A 20,790-nucleotide genomic window follows, 5' to 3' on the forward strand; every position below is an offset into this window, starting at 1 on the left:
ACAGTTTTAATTAAAGAATCAAGTGTTCCACCTGAGAAACTAAGTTGGAGCATTGCATTCAAAAACTTCTGTCCTCCCAAAATAAAGCTCAAAATATTTTTATGAGAAGAGGGCCTGGTTTGGCTTCAGGGAGGGAAAACTGCAGCTCCCACAGCCCTTCAATCATGACTCACATGTTTTCCTACTACACAGCTGTGCTCCCTCTTAACCCAAAGGGACAACAGACCATCCAAGAGGCTGGATCTTGGATGTGCTGAGATGGTGATGCACCAGGGCTGACAAGAATCTGCCCTCTAATATCATCAAATTTTAAATCCGTGCTCAAGGGAGTATTCTCTCTCTGACTGCCCCCAAGCCGGTATACTGCAATGGGAAGAAGGCACTAAAAATCCAAGAATGATTCATTTGAATAGCTCATGGAAAAAACATCAAGTTGTAAGTGCCATAAAAATCCCAATCCCACATTCTTTCCTATGCCAGTAAACACAGGACACAAACACAATCATGGCACTCTTGCTACAAAAACAACTCCAAGCAGAAAGAAAGCTTTATCCTTCCAGGCTGCTACAATTGCTTCATTTAGGCAATTTCATTCTCACTTTCCATAGGCGGAAAAGATTGCCTCAGTGATAAGACTTTGAACAAGTAGATCCATCCAGTGTGCAGAAGTGTAGGCTGTGCAGAAGCTGCTGGCAAGGCACATGAGACAGAACCACATTCATGAACAGGGCTCAAGAAAAGGGAATTGTACCCACCTGAAAGGAGCCGCCATGCACATCCTGCATGACCTCAGCTGGACAGAGCCAGGGTTCTGTTCCCATCCAGCAGTCCATGGAAATGCTGGAGGATGGCAGTGGCTTGACAGCCACAGCAAGGCCAGGGAAACAAGGGCTTGGCTGTTGGGGGAGCCCCACTTGTGTGCAAGGGAGTGCCTGGGCCATGGGCCATGGGCCATGGCAGCAGAGCTGCAGCTGCAAACGGGGAAGGTGCAAAGCCCAGTGGTGCCAGGGACAAGTGCTTATCAGGGCACAATAGCTCCCCTCTCCTGAAGCCCTCACAGGGGCTTCCCTTCAACCATCCTTGCACGTGTCCCAAGTTGATCCATGTGTCCTGCTGGTTGTACTGAGGGAAGCATCTTAGGGCAGCTTCGTGCAGTGCTGGCTGCAGTATTCCTTACCCAAATCCCACACAAAGCCAGGAAGGAAGGTTGCTGAGTGTTCTCCAGCAAAAGACCAATGAGGCTTTACAGGTACCCAGACTGATACTGTGTGCTTAATCCAGGATGCCTTGCACTTGGAAAATCAGCCAAGCACCTTCTCCAGCTGCTAATGAACATGACAACCCTTATGTGAGGAGAGTAAAACAAAATTCTGTTTGTTCTATTTAATTTTTAAAAAAGAAAACCTACCTAGAGACTCTACATATCCAAGCACAGAGCTCAATTTCATTAACATATTGCTAGCCACAGATTCCTTTTATAAATGCAAGAGAAACTGCTATAAAGCTCCCTTTGTCTTTGGGAGATGGAAGGACAACTGGAAGCACCATGACTTTATAACTCCCCAAACTTGCACATGTCTCAGTGGTATGCCTCTGTTTGTTCAGGACAGCAGAAAGCTCTCTGGGAAGGAAGGAGCTTCCCTGCAGTGAATAATTTCTCTTTTAAAAAACAATTGTGTTGAACTTTAATCAAAATTATTAACTCATCAAAATAATACCCAGAGGACCAGACTACTGGACATCCTCTGAGAGCACCTGCACCCTGTGTAGAAGAGTGAACTTAGAGGGTCCTGTTCCCAGTCTCAGCTCTCTCCCATGCTTGGGTTGCCCTGGGACTGGCAGTCTCTTAACAGAGTGCCCAGGGCTATGAGCAGCTCCTTCTGTTCCTTGGCAGGTGAATGTTTGGGGAGCGATGAGCAAATCTTCATTCCCAAGGTCCTGTGGGCTCTCCCAGCCCTGTCCATGGCAGGACAGCCACACCATTGGAGATGGACATGGCTAAAGCCCCTCAGGACAGGCTGTCCATTTGTGACTTACCAACACTTCATGTGTGTCCAACAGCAGTGGCAGGAATTAAGTGCCCGCATGGAATTGGTCTCATCCACAGCCACAGATCAACTGGTCTTACACCAGTCAGAACACTGGAGAGCTCTGTGCAAGACCTTCTGCAGATGGGCCTCATTACCAGAGAGGCTGAGTGTTCCAGCTGCCTCTGGCTCAAACTGGATTTCCAGCAAATCCAGATCATATGAAATCTGCATTTGAACATTCCAGTTCAAACTGTGCATTTATCTGTACTGCACACCGCTGCATTGGGGCTTCTGGTGAGAAGGTTTAATCACTCAGATGATGATTTTTCTTAATTACAAGGAAAGGAAGGTGCCTTTGTAACACTGGCATAGCTGTTAAAAAGTGATTATTTCAACATCCCATTTAAACTGTCCCTCTGAACAATAACTGTAACTAATGGCACTTGGGGACATGGTTTAGTGGTGAACATGGGTTAATGGTTAAACTCAGCTGTAATCCAGTAACAGTGAAGGGGTCTATTGACTGTGGATAAAGTGCTTTACAAAGGGAGCTCCACCATGAAGAATAACCTCAGTCTTTTGTCCGACATTTCACACAAGGCTGAGGCCCAAAGACCAACAAAGCTGAACAAGTGTTAAACCAGAATCCAGAAGTCTGAGCTCACAGACCACAGGTTTTAATTAAAGAAATGCTGACTAACATAACACCTTTCATCTGATCACCAAAACTCAGGAGCAATCCACCCTGGCTTTATCTGCTTCCTGCAGCAGATTCTGCACGCAGGGAATATAACTTACATGATCCTGGAATTCCTCCTGCAGATAACTAATTTGTATTAAAGCAATGCAGCACCCAGTAATGGCTGTTTTTGTAGGAGATGATCAAGTCTGGGCCCACAGGCCCTGTCCAGCTTAAGCACACCAGCCTCAGGAACTGCAGCTCTCTCGCATGTCTCTTCCCAACACAAGCCATTCACAACCAATACAAAAAACTCGTGACTTTTTAGTTCCCGCCTACAAGACAGCAGAGCCCACTAATATCCCCTTAAATCATTCAAAGCAACAGGCTTTGGAGAAAAAGTGAAGAAGGCAAGAGAACAATCACTGGAAGGAGAGGAAGATGACAAAGGAGTCCAATCTGGTGGTCTTTCACCAAGGAGGAGAATGTCACTTACTATTAATTTTTGGAATATGATAAATGATTAAAAAATGCATTTGATTTTAGGTGATCTCACAATATTATTTCCTTCCTTCCTCATCTATTTGATGGAGAGCTGGCTCTGGTGAAGGCAGCGCCAAAGCATTTCTCGTAACTCCTTCTTCTTGGTCACTTTATAGAGCCTTTTTCTGCGACACAAAAAATCTCAGTACAGGTATTGGTGCAGGGCCTTCCTTCTTGTGATGTTACAAATAGATAGGAGGAGGCAGATAAAGAAATATTTGGAATTTGAAGTGCAGTCTCCAAAGCTGGTGCTTCCACCCATTCTTATTTCCACTATACACTGCTGCCCTCAAGAGAATTACATTTCATGCTAAGAAATGAAAATTATATTTTCCCAATCTTATCATCCTTCCAAGTCATTCCCCTCTCACTTTGGCATTTGTTTCTTTTGTATATATTAAGACTTGCTTTCCCCCTGCTTTCCATTATACACACTCTATAATTTAAAATAATAAATTTCTAACTTTTTTCCTTAAATTTAGTTTTTTAAAATAAAAGCTGATTTAAAAAAAGAAAATACGCAACCCCAAAGCAACTAAAGAGACAGGATAGTGGTACTGGCACTTCAAAGACAGTGCTCCCATTTTGCCAGCCCCCAAGGATTTGATGTGGAGGCAGCTGGAAACCATCAGGGAACAAGAGACATTCTTGCAGGGAAGGAATCACTCTGCCAACCTTCCAGTACTACAATTAAGGGATGCCCTTCAAATAAAAATAAATGAGCATGTGTTGCGGTGGATAGCAACTTCAAAAAGCCTGCGGCTCTCCCCTGGAGGGCAAATGTCTAAGCCAGCCCCCTCCTAGATAAGGCAAAAGTTTCCAGTCAAAAAAACCTTTGTGTTATTATGTATATCCCTTGTATCCTATTCGTCCCTACCCATTTGTTCCTCCCAGGAAACCTTAACTCATTGGCCCCGAGTCTTGACCCTGCCCCTCACTTTGCCTATATAAACCTGTGTTCCTTGTTATTCCAGGAGTTCTGACCCCTTCATGAAAGAGCCTACTGTGGAACTAAACTGAGGACTCTGCCTCTCTCTTTCTCTTGAGACATAAACTTTGAAGAATTTAAGATTTTAGAGAAGCTGAGGCCTTAATTAAAAATAAGCCTTGCTAAATCTAATTAAAAAAATAAATAGATGAGCTTGGCTAAAATTAAAGGTAGATAGAGAGGCTTCGCTACAATTAGAGGTTAATCTTTGGCTAATAACCAACTGTCTGTCAACTTTATGCTTGTTCAGCTGGGCTTACAAGGAGAAAAAAATAATCTGGTAAGGACCTTTAAGAACATAAGACAATTGCAAATCAGAAACCCATTGAAGACATGAAACTAAGAGCCCAGCCAAGGGTCCATTTGTCACTCTGCATTGCAAAAGTAGAAAGGTTAGGACAGAGAAGAGATATATTACTTCCTCCCTGTTGTAACCCCTCCCCATACAAAGACCACAAACCCATTTCAAGGAACAGACTACACATGCTTAATTGCTTTTTTTAAAATTAGCATAGAAAGCAGAGAGTGGGTGGTAACTGGATTATGAATATGTATTTGTATTCAATACCTCTGTAAATAAAAAGCCTGTATTCACCTGTATTTGGGGCTATGAGTATTAAGGGGAGACAGAGCACTGGCCCAGAGCTGCTAATAAACATACCAGTCTGTAACCCCCAAATGGTTAAGAAGTCTTTGTCCATCTCAGCTGGATATTGATATTAGATGATATCCATATTTTGGTAAATCACTCTCCTGTGTTGCCTGCCCTGGGTGCGGAGCAGCTTCACAAAAGATCTGGTCACTGACAGCTGCTTGCAGTCCAGCACACCTAGGAGCGTGCTTTTTTAAGGGCACCTACTCCTGGGAAGGACGTGGCACCCCCATTGCATTGAGGTCTGAGCTACCCCGCCGTGTCAAGCACGATAAACAATTATTTCCCTTTCTAAGAGCTCACATGACCAAAAGGCCATGGCCATCAACTCCAATAAAATTAAACTGGAAATTCTGTCTCCAAAAAAATAAGAAATGGTCCCAACCCACTGGACGGCAGGGAAGAAAAGGAACATGCTTTGAACCTGGGGAGATGAGGAAAACTCAGGAACTGCACCTCAGGAAAAGGGAGGCTACCTGGAGCTTGGGACATGGCTCAAGCACAGCAGAAAATTACAATTTAAATAAAAGGATATACATTTTACCCTCACAAAATGCTGTCCTGTGTTGTTAGCATCCAAACAGAACAAAGTGAAATACATATTATGCTCTGGACCCGAGAGGCATCAACCTCCCAGCTCTGGGGATTTCCTGCAAGCAGTGTGCTGCCACATTATCCACACAGCACGTGGTGTGAAGCTGCTAACCACCAACAGAAGCTAGATGAGGTCACTTCCAAACATGATACAGCCCTATAAGAATACACTGTATTTATAGCAAATAGAGCTTCGCAGCGCAAGTTCCTTCTGTGGCTACCAAACCAGCACTGAGCAGGGTTAACTGTTTGGTTATCAGCACACAGCACCCAGATTAAAGATGTTCTAAGCAGCACCAGACAGGGCACAATGAACCTCCAATGGGGGGACCAGCAGCTGGGGATTTCATAGTCTAAAAAATTAATGAACACTGAATAAACATACACAAAGGATCACAGTATCACTTATTTCTGACATTTTCCAAGTGCTTTCCAAACCAGCTACTATATTCCTGGAGCAGGTGGGAATCCCTGGAGATGGGAATTTGGAGAAGAAAAGACTCTAGGGTGACTTTATTGTGGCCTTTTAGTACTTACAGAGGCTGCAAGAGAGCTGGAGAGGGACTCTGGACAAGGGATGGAGGAACAAGATGAGGGAGAATGGCTTCCCACTGCCAGAGGACAGGGTTGGATGTGACATTGGGATGGAATTCTCTGTGAGGATGGGGAGGCCTTCGCACAGGGTATCCAGGGAAGCTGTGGCTGCCCAACCCCTACAAGTGTCCAAGGCCAGGCCGGATGGGGCTTGGAGCATCCTGGGATAGTGGAAGGTGTCTCTGCCCATGATAGGAGGTTCCATCCCACCCAAACCATTCCATGATTTTGTGATTCTGTGATTTCTCTGCTGCAGAAATTCAAAGCTGGAGCCTGAACACTACCTTAGTCTGCACAAATGATTCTTCACAGCTCCTAGAACAGGCTGGGGTGGTGGGCTCAGGGCAGTGGCTCGCCCTGTACCACCACCACACTTAGCAGTATGTAAGAAGAAGATAATCCACCAAAGGTGAGAGGGATAGGAAGAATGTAATGGCAGTTATGATTTTAGCACATTCATCATCTTGATGTTTCAGAATGAATGTCACTCCTACAGACTGAAAATCCTCACCACAGTGTAGGAAACCAGACTGCCAGCAAAGGCAAAAACCACACTCACTGAATGAATTCATGCTGTAGAGTAAAAGCATCCTAGAAAGAGGAGAAATAGTCTTATTTCAAGCAAAATATTCTAAATTATACAAAAAAAATTTCTATAACATGTCCTAAAAGTTTTAGTCAGTTTTTTTAATACCCTACAAGCCTCATCACAAGTATTTCTAGTGAAATGGCTTTGTTTGTTATGACAACATTAATATTCCTATGGATGTTTACACATCAGTTTCAAAAGTCTATTTGGAACTTATGTGACTGGTGAAAGAACAGCCATGGTTTCAGCCACTCATGTGGATCACAGGTGGCCTTATCTTATTAACCAAAAAGGGATTTAATTAACCCAAGTACAGTAGCTGCTTGAGAGGAGCCAAGACACAAGTCTTGGAAGATGAAGGGGTAAATATTATCTCCATTTGTAATTTTTCCCACCCCAAGTTACCACACAAACTTTCCAAAAGGCCTCACTTTCATCCCAGAGCACAAGGACATTTTTCTTTACTGTCATAAAGAGCGATTTCCTCCTTAGTTCTCCTTTAATTGCTCCCTCCACATCCACTGGAAACAGGAAACAAAAAAATCCTTCCCATTATCTCCCTCTCCAGGGAAAAAAGGCCACCCTGTTTGTGGCATGGAAAGTCAGAAACCCTTCCAAAGTGGTATCTGGACTCCTGGCAGCTGGTCTGCTCTGTATATAGAGATATACAGACACATTCATCCCTCAGCTCAAGGATTTAATGTCAGCTTTTCAAACTTTATCAGTGCTCCCAGAATTATTCTGAATTCTCATCCAAGAGTTGGTAAGTCCTATATAGGTACTATAGACACGTAACATAGGAAATTTAGAAATAATTATGAGAAAAACAACTGTCAGATAAATTCAGAGCTGAGAAAAGAAATGCAGACACTGATAATGGCAACTCTGAAAGTCAGAGATGGAGGAAAAAAAATCTGCCCTGCATGAGCTTTTGTGTTTCTCTCTTGCTTAACATACTTCTTTATTATACTTCTTTAATATATTTATCGCTCAAAATAATTTTTGTTGTTGTTTCTATTGAAATTGGAGATGACAGGATATGGTTTAAAAAGTCCCTCAGCTTCCTGTGGCAGGAGGGTGATTGTCAAGATGTGAACATGAAATCAAACCAGACAAAAAGAAATAAAACCACGAAGTGAAACTCTGTGTCTCCCAGAATGAGCTAGTTGTCATTTCCTTCCCATCATGCAGACTTCTCTTTATCCCAGCACCATGTGGACAGGGTTCTCCACTTCCAACAGAAAATACTGAGTGAAACTCATATAGGAAGCAAGAAGACCTCCTTAAAAAACCAAGTAATTCAAGAAGTACTCAGAAGAAACTTCAGTCTGATTTTCAAATCATGGAAACACAAAGGATTAAAGCCTGGGGAATAGCTAATATTAGAGCCCTGTGAATATTTTGAGCCTCTCCCTCACTGTTGCCATTGTGGGACTGACAGAACATTCCCACTGGGGGCTAGGTAGCCATTTCAGCAACAGATTTCCCCCAAATTTGAGGTGTGCCCTTCTCAGCATTTCACTAAGGAAGCAGGTAGCAAGATGGAATCAAGTAAGTCCAGGTTGTGGATCAAAGTGGATCATGAAGAAAAGGCAAACCAAAGATTCCCACGCTGCCACCCCCATATAACCTGTCAGGAGCAGCTTAGAAAATTGGAGGAAAATGCTAAACCGCTTCCTCCACACACCTAAACTCAAGCACAGCTTCTTTAAAAAGCTGAGGAGTTTAAAAAATCCTACACTGCTGGAGGTCTGACCTGTAGAGACACTTGGGAAGAACAGGCCCCCAAGAAGCAGCAGAGAACAGTCAGCAGACCCCTCCAGGGACCCTCTGCACCCACCAGGCTGTTGGGGTTCCTCTGCTGCTCTCTGGGTACTTGTCTTCTCACTAATTAGCCCTAATCACACCGCCTCACAAATTACAACCCAAAAAGCATTTGATCTTCATGTTCCATTGCTGGTGAAGGAGATCATTGTCTCCTCAAACCACCAAGCCCTCATCAATGAGTATAAAGGGTGAAGACAAAAGGAAAAGTCGAGAGGGAAACACAACAACCCACACTCAAAACATCTGAATGCTATTTCCCAGTGGTGCTCACTAAATCCCAACACCTTGGTTCTGCCCAGAAATCCCAGAAACACAGGTTAGGCTGGGTATTTATACCAGAGAGACTCTGGGGACAGGAAGCAGCTGAATGCCACAGCAGCTCCCAGTGCCGATTCAGTCCAGCTTTCCGTGCTTAACTCTGCTTCTTGGGAGAAAGAAAACATTGTGGCCACAAACTCCTCCAAGTGCTTGGCTAAAGCCCAGTGTAATACATTCCCTTCCAGGAGTGGCAGATCACAGCAGGGACAGAAAGGCTACTTCTGATCAGACATGACATTTTATTTTGTCCTGCCCTTGCCAAATCTGCCCTGGTAAATGGGAACTCAGCATTTTGGGATGAAGTAGCATGGATATTGCCTTAGTCCATTCTCCTTATCCCACAAATTATAATTCACAATCAAACATGAAGTATTTTTCACAGTTCTTTTCTCTTTTCAACTTTTTTTTAATAGAAGAGCACAGTCAAATTTTCTACTGCAATCCTTACTATGCATTGTTTTGCTGCACAAAGCTGTAACTTTGCAAGATTGCTCAGACACCTGCTTTTGTCAGCAGAAGCATTTGCAAAAAAGACTTTAAAAAGTATTAATAAACTAATATTTTTCAGTGATGTGTGAATCAATAGGAATCAATATGAAGCCCTTGGGAAAAAAATTCTCTCCAAGGGCAGAGTTCAAGTGCTTTTCAGTGATCATTTTTCCACTTGGAGCACCTAGATCTCCAGGGGATAACATAACTCCAAGGAATCTACATAAAAGGCGCTCCTACTTCCCTGATAGCTGTTAAAACTCTTTTCCTGGTACAACAGTAGATCCTAATCCAGATTGTCTTTACCTGCTTCTCACCCTGTTGGGCAGAAGTAAGGATAAGCCTTAAGGCATTGTCTGTCAGATAAAAACTGGACCACAGGAAAAGCTGAGAGGGATAAATCCTGGAACAGATGCATAAATGAGCAACAGCTAAGCCATATGAAATTTAATGAAGTGCAGACTCGCAGGCTTTGGAGATGGAAAAGACGTCTTAGATCATCTAAACCCAGCTTCTGCCAGTTCAGGATTGGCCCCTAGAGTGATGTGCTGAACTTTAAGGAAAAACCACGCTGCCAAAAGCTTTGTCAAACCCATTAGACTTGTTCCAGGAGAGAAATTAAAATACCCAAACATCATGAACAGGCTTCAAGTGGCAGGAAAACTTGATTGTGTCCCCATCTCTCTATCAAACCTTGGTGAGGAACCACATCCAGAGTGTCAGGGCACTGTACAACACCTGAATAGCATTGGGAATGGGGACTGTACACCACCTGGATAGCATTGAGAATGCAATTAGGAACTGCACAGCACCTGGACAGCATTCAGACCAGGAGTGGGGTGTGTACACCACCTGAATAGCATTGGGATTGGGAATCCCATGTTTCCTGTGAAGAAAGCCCCTGAAACCAACCAGTCCTGAGCACCACATAAGTAACTGCACATCTTAGGAAACTGTCTAGAAATGCAGTCATGTATGTTTTCCTCAGGGGAATGGAGTCCTAAAGGAAACCAGGAATGCCTTTGGCAGTGGAGACAAGGGAAAAGAGATAGCATTTGAGAATGATCCAGGGAGGACAGCAGGAGAAAGCTGTCTGAGGGCAATGGGATGAAGCTGAAGTGACAGCCAAAAAAACATTCACCAGGAGCCACTTCTCAAGGGACTGTTCACACCCTGCACTCACAATTAATTTACCCCCAAGCCTGGGCTTCAGAGCCAAGCAGCTGAGTTTAGTGGAGAAGTTGCTGAGTGTTCCAGTGTTCCCATCTCCCACCAAGGGCAGCAGGAGCAGATGGAACTCCAAAGTGACACTGCAGGCATGGAGGACCCTGGAGACCAGCGGGGAACTGAGGGCATCTTGGTGGAAAAAGTATCATCTGGAAATCAGGAAAGCATTTCTTTTTCTGAAGGATCCAACTCATAAATGATCTTCCAATTTCATGGGAGCAAAGTTGTTTTTATAACCCTAGCAAGCCACAAATAAGGGATTTTTTTAAAGTGTTCTAGCCTAACCTACTCAGAAAGTGACATTAATAATTTATCTTTGTGCAGACAATTAATACTGTGTCCTACACACCATTCTTGGACCAGTTACAAGGATTAACCATGGCTGGGGCTTGAGCTGCCACTGAAACATCTGCAGAAAGGCCAAATGTTTGATTAGGAGTGATGTGCATGTAACAACACAGGAATGTACTGGGGGACTGGAGTCTCTCTCTATTTAATACACCTGGTCTTCTGTATTGCACAGGGTGGAATTCTTGGGATTGTCTTTGCAGGGCCACGAGTTGGACTCCATGATCCTTGTGGGTCCCTTCCAACTCAGGATATTCCATTATTCCTGACTCTACAGCTGTGATGCATTAGCCAGCTTGCAAATGGAGGCGAGGTTTGCTGTGCCTTAGCAATAAGCACCTCTTAGGGATTCTGGATTATTACACATCTTCCAAAGCAATTCCCATGTTTTGTCCTCAAGCTCACACCCACTGCACCCCAGACCCCACCTAACTGTGTGTTCCCAGCACAACAAGAGGCAGGGCGATGTCGATTCATTCCTTGGGATGCTGAAGCCAAGCACCTTCCATGAATAACTTGCATTTTCCCGCAGCTGTTACAGCAGCGTTCCCAGGTGGGTGATGCTGTCCCATGCTGAGCCCTTCCCGCATTCTCCACAGCTGGAATGTCCCACACAGTCCCATCCCACACTCACCGTGGTTGGAATGCCTCACGCAGTCCCCCAGCACGGCGCTGAAGTGTCTCTGTGCGCCAGGCTCTGGGAAGCAGTAGTAGCTGTGCCGGGAGAAGGGCTGCCACAGGTATACTGGGAACTCCTTCGGGAGCGGAACAAAGGCTGCAGCCACCTCCTCACTTGAGCCTGCACAAAAACATCTGTTTGAGAGCTGCAGACTACCTCGGAGTTGGCTCTGTGCTGGACCTTTGCCAGCAGGTTAATCTCCTTCCCAGTCCAGGTGATTGGGCACAGAGGGCAGGGGGACACAGCTGGGATGGGCACACTCCACTGGCATCAACCACCTCTCTGTGTCACAGCAACTTGATGGCTTCTTACTTTGTACTCAAGGTGGCAAAAATCTAGTTTCAGCAAAATTTCAAAGAAACTATTTCACTGGATTGCAACTGCTAGGGAAACGGTTTTCATTGCTGATAAGTAAATTAGTAGGAAGGTCTGTTCCACATAAAGACCATTTAGGAACATATGGCCTTTCTTATAGAAATAAATCACATTAAAGAAACGGTGTTGGAACAGCAGTGCTTTTCCTGGTTCCAGGACTTCCACAGAGAACTGCCCCTAAAAACTGTCATTTCAAGCCCTTGCAGGTGATGTAAAGAAAGCGCCAAGTACCTCCAGCTTCCACCTGCCCCATGTCCTTGCACACAGGGAATGCTGGACAGCACATTTAGGGATGACCAAACCCAATCTGGAGTCACTGACATGCATTGAGAGCCCAGACACAAGAGGTTCACCTCAGAGGGTGTTCAGCACCACACAGACAGGGAGTAGGGCCATAAAGATTAAGTGATGCTCTTTTTGAAGGGAGAGCCATTGGAAGCCCACAATCACCCTTGGGGTACTCCACATCACTCAATCCCAACTGCTGCAGAGCTGTGGTGACAGACATAGGACACCTCCAAGCCCCTCTGACCACCCTGTGCCTTAGGAAAGGGTGTGAGAGGACACCTAACTTTTAAATCCTAAGGATTTAAAGGATTCAAAAAAAAAAAAAAAATCATTGTCTTCAAGTTTCCCTTATTCCTTTCATTATTTGGCATCTCATTCTCCAAATCTTACTCTGCAATGTCAGACCCACTTCTGCAAAGCACTGAATTTTCTCCATCTTGGTTGAGTGGGAGCAGGCAGGAACACAGCAGTTCCCAGCCCAGAAACAACAAACTCAGAAGCAGCCACCTTCCTGCCCTCTCTGTGGGACTTATTATCAGCTGTGAGTCAACACAGATAGCTGGCATCTAAAAATGGAAACAAATAAACCAGGAATATTAACAAAGCCCAGGAACAATGGTGCTGTGGTTCCTGCCCTGCTTCTGCACAGCTTCCAGCAGCTTTCTGATGGTATGCTGGGAAGAAAGGGAGCCAGCATTTCTCTGAATGTTGGCTTATGGCATCTGCTTTTTTCATCCACTCTGGAGCTGTGCTTCAACTTGGGAGAAGGGCTGTGGGCATCTTCTGCAACCCCATTTTAAATTGGAGCCTGAAAGCCTTCCCATAACAGTTTAAGGGAATTAAGCCCAGAGCCTGGGAGCAGTTTGGCTTTGAGCAAGACTTACCAACAGGGTCTGGAAAATGTTTATCAGACAGCAAATTGTAATCTTCTTCTGAAGTCAGGACTTTGCCTCCTGCAGGAAGAATTTGGTATTTAGGGCTGGCTCCCTTCTGGTAGGCCTGGAAAATCAACAGAGAGGAAGTATTGTCAAATAGAGATTTAAGGAGAGAGAAAACAATACACAATTCACTGACAAAGCCAGGAGCTGACTCCATGATCCTTCTGGGTCCCTTCCAACTCAGGATATTCTATGATTCTAGTGCATGGGGATATTGCCAAAGGGAGAATCTTTTAGTCAGAGTGAATTTTGGAAATGTTCCCATGGCATGTAAAATCTAAAACATGGTTAAACGTAAAAAACTTGTTTGAAAATATCCTCTCAGTGCTTATTTGCAGTGGTGAGGAGTCAGGAATGGAAGGGAGGGAAAAAAGATGGGATTTTCTCCCTGAGCCAAATTTGTTGGATTTGTCAGGACTAGTTTGAATACGGCAGCTTCTAGGCAAAAACCTCCACTGTAGTCAGCCTGGAGCCACCCACTGCTACTTCAGATCCAACTGTAGGAGCACAAGGATGTATTACAGGGATGTACAGATGAGAAGTGTACAGGCACAGGAAAATTCAAGGGCTGTTAAAAGGATTTGTTCTTGCCAACGTATCTGGCCAAGGCAGGGCACTTGGCTGTACCCTCAGCCATCCCTGTGGAGCTTCAACTGTAGCCACCCTGACAAGGGTGACATCTCCTACAGCTGAAGGCAAAGCAGCAGCAGCAAATCCACTTGCTACTGGTTTGCCTAGGAGTGTACAAGCAGATCCACAGAAGCAGCACTTACCTCTTTGGTCTCAAAGCAATTCACAGTGTAGTCATTTTGGATCACAATGTATCTGTCCTTCCACTTCTTCAGGTCCTCAGCGAAGTGCAGCAGCTCTGCTTCGTACAGAACTGTCCTGGTTTCCCCTGTGGGCTACAGGCACAATTGGAGACATCTGAAACTCCTCTGCACCACTGACCATCTTGAAGCTTTTATTTCTACATTTCCACAATGCTGCTTTGAGGGATTTTGAGCCTTCAAATGCAATTTGGAGTCATAAACATCACTGATTTCAGAAGGTTCAACAGACACAAGCAAATTCTTGTAGCTGAGGTAAGGGGGAAAGCAGAAGAGCTTTGCCTTCCAAAACACTGCTAGATTTCTGGGACAGAGATTTATTTACCTTTCAGCTGACATGCTGAATGTAAGATCAGAGAATCCTACATCCATCCTAGTGGTTTGGGTTGGAAGGGATCTTAAAGACCATCCAGTTCCAACCCTGCAGGATAACTTGAGAGTTCACCACCTCCCATTTTCCATTACGTAATATAAATATTTCATTGATATGAAAAACAGGGTTTTATTATAATATAGTAAATTGTTTCCCATTTCTTTGTAATACTTTTGCATCTGTGCTGTAACTGATATGCACCATTCTGAAAGACACAGATCTTCTATTATCCCACCTCACTGTTTTACCTACTCACTTCAAGAGCATTGGAAATCCATGATTTCCAGCATCTTCAGAACATTTTAATTTTTATCTTCTTAATCTTGAAGGCTGGTCCTCTGCATTTTCCTCTAATAAAATGACTTTTGTCTCTCTTTTTGTCTCGCCTCTAATAAAAACCAGCTTTCCATAGTTCCGAGGGAATTACTGCCATCTTCTTTAAGGAACCCTGAGCCATGAATGACAGGATTAATTATGTTTCCTACATAATCTCTTCCCTGAAAGTATGATCTCTGTCCCTATATTTTGCAGAACCTTGCAACCAGCAAGAAGGAACCAGTTTTGTCCAAATGTCAAACTCTTTGTACCAGAAAGTCACGTCATGGCTCTCCTTGTGCCACAATGAACAACTAAACAAGACCAAAATAAAGATGAATTTTCAAAAATAAAACTTCAAACCTGTACACAGGTGCAACTTTTCCATCCCAAACCAAAATGACCCAAATCAAACACCTGCACATGCAAACTACTGTGTGCACTTGGTTCACAGAGAGGAAAATCAGTGTCCTCCTACCCTGGTTTTCAGGAAGTGGGACTGGGAGTGGCAGTCCTGCTCCAGCTCCTCCTGCACATGCCTGCAGAAAGCCACGGCATACTGGCGGCGGTAGTGGGGGCTGAAGTTCTTGATGGTGGCCTCTGTTTTCCCTGAGGTGAAAAAGATTTAAATGTATTTAATGTACATGGCTTCACAACCTGCAACACAGAACCAGAGCACTTCTCACCAGTGACCAGAATTCTCTTTGGAGAAGAGGCAGTTCCAGAGTCAGCTAATACTGACCTTCCAGTACCTGTAGGGAGCCCACAAGAAAGATTTAGAGAAACTCTGGACAAGAGATGGAGTGTCAGGACGAGGGGGAATGGCTTCCCACTGACAGAGAGTAGTTTTAGATTGGATATTGGGAAGGAATTGTTCCCTGTGAGGGTGGGGAGGCCCTGGTACAGGTTGCCCAGAGAAGCTGTGGCTACCCCTGGATCCCTGGAAGTGTCCAAGGCCAGGCTGGGTCAGGCTCGGAGCAACCTGGGATAGTTGGGAAGGTGTTCCTATCCAGGGCAGGGTGTGGAACTGGGCTTTAAGGTCCATCTAACCCAAATCATTCCATGATTCCATGAGAACACCTCCTGAGTGTACCAAGGGCCACTTGCTGAAAAGATCAGGAAACCCTTGGAGATGCATTCAGAAGGAAATTGTCCAGGAAAACACTGGGTTTGGGACTTTGCTTTTTCTTCTAAGAGCAAACAAAGAATTTCCCAATTCCATTTCTCTAAGAAAAGATGATCTTTACCTCTCCCTGGGACACACTGCCCCAGAGCCGAGTGTGGTCAAGGGGTGAAAGTTTTAAAAAAAAAAAAAAGTTTTCAAAGCCAGTGACACTGGCTAATGTTCAGCCATAGGAGCCAATTTTGTCACTTACTGAGATTCCAAAGCTGACTCAAAGCTCTACAAAAGATTTTTCTAGGCTTGGGCACTACAGTCTCATATTTGTTTTAATGTAAACATATCCTCAGTCATGCTGCAATAAACATTAATCTGGTATTGTCTTGCCGTGATCAGGATCTTACGGGTAGCAGCAACAGCAATAAACACACTGAGGTCTCACTTCTGAGAATCTTAAAACAATTTACAAACAACTCATTAATCCTACCAAAGAAATAATGGTGCTTTACAGACAGGGAAGTGAAGTTAACAGCATGTGCATAAACGTGACTCAAAGAGTCTGTAGCAATGCAAAAACCAGAACCTGGCCTATGATCTAGAGAGCATCCCAAACATCCTGGATACTGGAGGCATCCCTTTCTTCTTAGTATTAGGGAGCTGCATGCCAATGAGCATACAACAGAGAAATTTCACATCTCAAGCAACTTCGATGCTTTCAAAATTTCATTTTGTTCTGCTTGTGGGAGAACATTGTACTTTCTGTATGAGAAAAAAATGGTAATTCCTGAACTAAGACTTCTTAATTCCTTTATATGGACTCCTAGACAGGACTGTCACACAGCATTGCTGAAATGGAATTCATGGAAGTGTTCAAGGCCAGGGGTGGGGAGCAGTCTGGTTTACTGGAAGGTGTCACTGCCCATGGCAGGGCATAGGACTGGATGGTTTGAATAACCCTCCCAACCCAAACCATTGTGGGATTCTATGAATTATTCCCCAAATTTTTAACACAGATGTGCATGAGAAGACAAACCTACATGCCAGCTCCTCTGCTTCTGCAGGTGAATTTCCAGTGTGATGGAGAATAAGATACATCCCCTAAGTTCAGGGACAATGCCAACACTTCCATTCCTAACACCACCTTTCATTCCAGCCACTCCCATGTGCCAACTCAGAGTTGTGAGCTGGAGCCTTCTTCATAAGCACCAGTGTGATCACTGCCTTCCACTGAACTGGAAGCCCCTTTTGCCCCACTGCTGCCCCATTCCAGTTCCACACCAGCCCTGGGAGACAGACCTGATGCCCTAGAGCCCTCTCCAGGCACATGGAGGAGCTGGCTCAGTGGTGGCACAGCCATCCCACTCAACTGGAGGGATGTCAGAAGCAGTTAATTCACCACTTATGAAAGGCTTACAGAGTTACTTGTGGGACAGCACCCACAGGACCTGATTGTCCAGGTGACAATCTGGACTCCAAATCTTCAGTTTTAGGATGGATTTTTAATACTGATTATAGGATGTGCTTGGGTATAATAGCAGAATATGGTGCTGCTAAAGCAGAATATCCCAGCCCTACAAAAACTAGCCTGCTTTGGGCAGAGACATAGACTTACACTCCAAATAAGGACAAAGTTTCCCGAAACCTCCTTTGTAGCATTTTTTTTCCTCCTGGTCCCAGCCAGCAGTAGGATGTTGTTGGCCTCAGCCCCAGCGGAGTTTCCTGCTCAGGGTTTGCCCCTATTTTGCACTGTGGCTTTTTCTTTTCCAGCTCACATCATGCGCTTAATCTGTGAGAGAGGGCTCTGGGACACTGCACCTCACTTTACTACTGCCTGCATCCTGCAGAAAAAGTTTGTGGAGGAAGTGGGACAAAGACTAAAATTCTGGTGTTAGGTAAAGCTTTCAACAATCACAGGAAATACCTGTAATTTTGGCAAAGTCTTTCAATTAAAGCTAAATGGCCTCAGAAGTGTCATTCTTCACTATCAGTACTACTTAGATCAGCTTAAAGCACGATGACTGAAGGGAAAGAAACTCTGCAATTCACAACATATACATCAGAAATAGGACATTGATAATGTAATTTTTATGTGCAGGCTGTATTTATGACAAACCAAAACATTAATCAAGAGGCAAATGTTTCTAGCTGTTTCTTCCAGTCTTCACACTACTTGGTGAAAAGGAGCTTTGCGTTAAAAATACTCCACCCTCTTAAATTTAGAGGAAAAGTTTATTTAAAGAAATTGTGAGTAGCACCACATGGGGACCTGGCCTTGCAGGGTTCAGCTGAACTGAATTTCAGTGCTACCTGAAGGTGGGAAGTGAAGCAGACAGACCATTAATCCATTGTTCCTCAATGGATCTTTAAACTCTTTTAGTTTACAGAAAATAAAAATATGCTATCTGAAAATAAATGTGATGGAAACAGTCCTGAGTAACAGAAACTCTTCCCATGAAATGATACCATGGGGAAACTGGAGATAAAATACTCCAGGGCTGTTGAAAAATGAGTTCCCCTAATTCTTTTCCAAATTTAGTGTGGCTGGCTTAGTCAGAGCTGTTTATATGGAGCACAGCCAATGCTCCCACTTGGCTGGTCTTGCAGTGGCACAGCTCCAGCCCATATAAATGGGATCTGAATCTCAGCAGCTGGGATGTTTATCCTAGGAGAATGAGGAGTCTGATCAGCTCCAGGAGGAGCCTGCATGCAACCTCCTGCACCTGTGCTGAGCCAGGAGTTGGACTCAGTGATTGATCCCTGTGGGACGCTTCCAACTTGGGATATTCTGGGATTCCATGAACCAAAATTAAACAGGAAAAGACAACTGTGATGGAGATGGAAGGATTTCTGTAAAATTAACAAGGCAAGGGTCTGTTCCCTCCTTTGCTGAGAGTTTAGATCCTGCTCCAGAATAAACTTTGCTAATGCTTCATGTTGCACCTCCTACTCCACAGAACTGCCCTGCACATGACCACAAAACTCTAGCATGAGTTATGACACCTTTTAAGGCTAAAAACAAATGTCACTACACGGAGAAAGAAGAAACAACTACCTGTTGCCCCCTGGAAATCAGTAATCGGCCCAATTTTTTTTCTTCCTTGCTTTTCCCCTGCCTTTGACCTTCTTAATTGTGTCACCCATGTTGGACACTTGTATCTAACTCCAGGTCATCAGGTTCACAGAATGGCCTCGAATACCCAACTTCATAGTGGGGGTTTAACTGTTCTTATTGAAATAACTGACATACAGCTTTTTCAAACAAGGGCACTCTTCAGCAAATTCTCCCAGGAATGAATTCCTGCTGGTCTAGCCACCAGCTCCCAGTGCAGCTATCTAGCTCATCCTGTCTTATCTCCCTGTTTTCAACAACATGTTGCCATGTGGCCAGTCCAGGTACAGGTCAGGAAAACTCGGGGAAAAAAGGTAGAAAAAAAATAACTTCTTGGCTGGCATACAAGAGGGTGATTGCTCACACTCCCAGAACTTCAGCCATTTGGAAGTTAAGAATGGAAAGAGGGAAGGACTTGCCATAAAAGCTATTTCACTCCAGTATTGGTGTTTGGCAGTAAGATGACCCTTCCAAGAGTAGGAAAATGCTTAGAATCCTTCCCCTTCACAGCACAGTTGCCTGCACTCAGCACCTTTTGGAAAGGGTTTTCCAAATATACCACAATCAGTGATATGAATCTCTTTGGAGGTCTGGGGGCTGATGTATCTTCTTACATCATTTAAGCCCCAGGGGACATGAATGTCAAAGAAGTTCATGATTTGCTGTATTAAAACAAATCCTGGACAAAATAAAACCTAAAAGAAATAGGCACTGTGTGTGCTGAATGTCAGTACACCCAGCACTTTGAACAAGTAAAGCAGTGAGACAGAGCAGGAACAAATCACTTTTTCTTATTTCCTCCACCAGGCCATGAACAAAGCTGTCAGAAAACAATCTAAAATGATCAGCTCATCATACCCACACAGTGCTTCACAAGCCAGGATGTAACCCACAACTGGAGACATGCTTTTAAATGATAAACTAGAAACCAGTAAATCTATATATACTGTGTGCCTTAATGCAAACTGAGCTTTACTACTGTCCATCCATCCACCCATCCACCCAGACTTATTCTCATAGCCCAACAAGGTAGCAGAAGAATGAGTTAAAAAAAGAAATCCAGTGTTCAGCTCCTGGACCGACTTCATCCCAAGTCCAAGAAAAACACAACTCTGATTGAGGTAAATGTCTGAAATTACAGATGCTCTACATAAGCCCTGAAAGCTAGATGTCAGTACTGGCAGCTCTGGTTTAAGTTAATTCTGAATGCTGCTGGATTACTAAAAATGAAGAACAAACAGTAGAGCACAGATCCTGCACAAACACAGAGTGGCACTTGGGTCAAACACAAAGACTTGTTCCTGCAGCTGGCTTTGCCTTCCCCTGCTCCCACTGTCCAGTCCTTATTTATGGGAGAAGGAAGATTTCACAAGTTGCCTTTGCACTTCTGTCAAGTTAAAAAATCCTAATAATCATGAATTACATGGAGGCCAGTGCTTGTGGTTAATCAGGCTGAAACAAGCCAAGGGTTTGATTAACACTGTGTCAGATAAGCTTATCTCAAAGGCTGCTGAAATCTACCCTTTCTTGGTAATGGGGTTAGAAGTAGCAACACTCTGTCTAGAAACAATTACTCATGGTCAGATTCAACTAGAATAAGATCTGACAAGAATTTATAACCTTTCATAGTACCAGAAGGACTTGAGATTTAATAACCAAATGAACCCAGTCTAATTTCTGGGAGGTCACATGAAACTAAACGATGATCTGTGGTAAATAAATTTGGCGAAGGTCAGTGGTTTTCAAATTTTGTGGTTTTTTTCAATTCCCTGAGCCACAAGTTGAGCTACTCGTAGGGACACAGACACCAGGCATGTCTTGAGCAGCTTTCTCCAATCCAGATGTCAGCATCATGTTATGTGTCATGGGAGGTCACACAAAAACG

At 44.1% G+C, this 20,790-nt stretch overlaps 1 protein-coding gene across 1 annotated transcript in view; it reads right to left on the reverse strand.

Moving 5' to 3' along the window:
* The window catches only part of NIBAN1 (niban apoptosis regulator 1), a 56,024-nt gene that overhangs the window by 15,368 nt on the left and 19,866 nt on the right, over positions 1-20,790 (reverse strand). Inside the window, exons 2-5 of the mRNA XM_023931613.2 lie at positions 15,155-15,285; positions 13,932-14,063; positions 13,105-13,219; positions 11,513-11,677 (exon numbers count right to left, since the gene is read on the reverse strand). Of these exons, the coding sequence (XP_023787381.2) occupies positions 11,513-11,677; positions 13,105-13,219; positions 13,932-14,063; positions 15,155-15,285 (543 nt within the window). The remainder of the gene's footprint in view (positions 1-11,512; positions 11,678-13,104; positions 13,220-13,931; positions 14,064-15,154; positions 15,286-20,790) is intronic.

Source organism: Cyanistes caeruleus, chromosome 9 (assembly GCF_971803275.1).
Source record: "Cyanistes caeruleus chromosome 9, bCyaCae1.hap1.1, whole genome shotgun sequence".
In the NCBI taxonomy this organism is placed as follows: Eukaryota; Metazoa; Chordata; class Aves; order Passeriformes; family Paridae; genus Cyanistes; species Cyanistes caeruleus.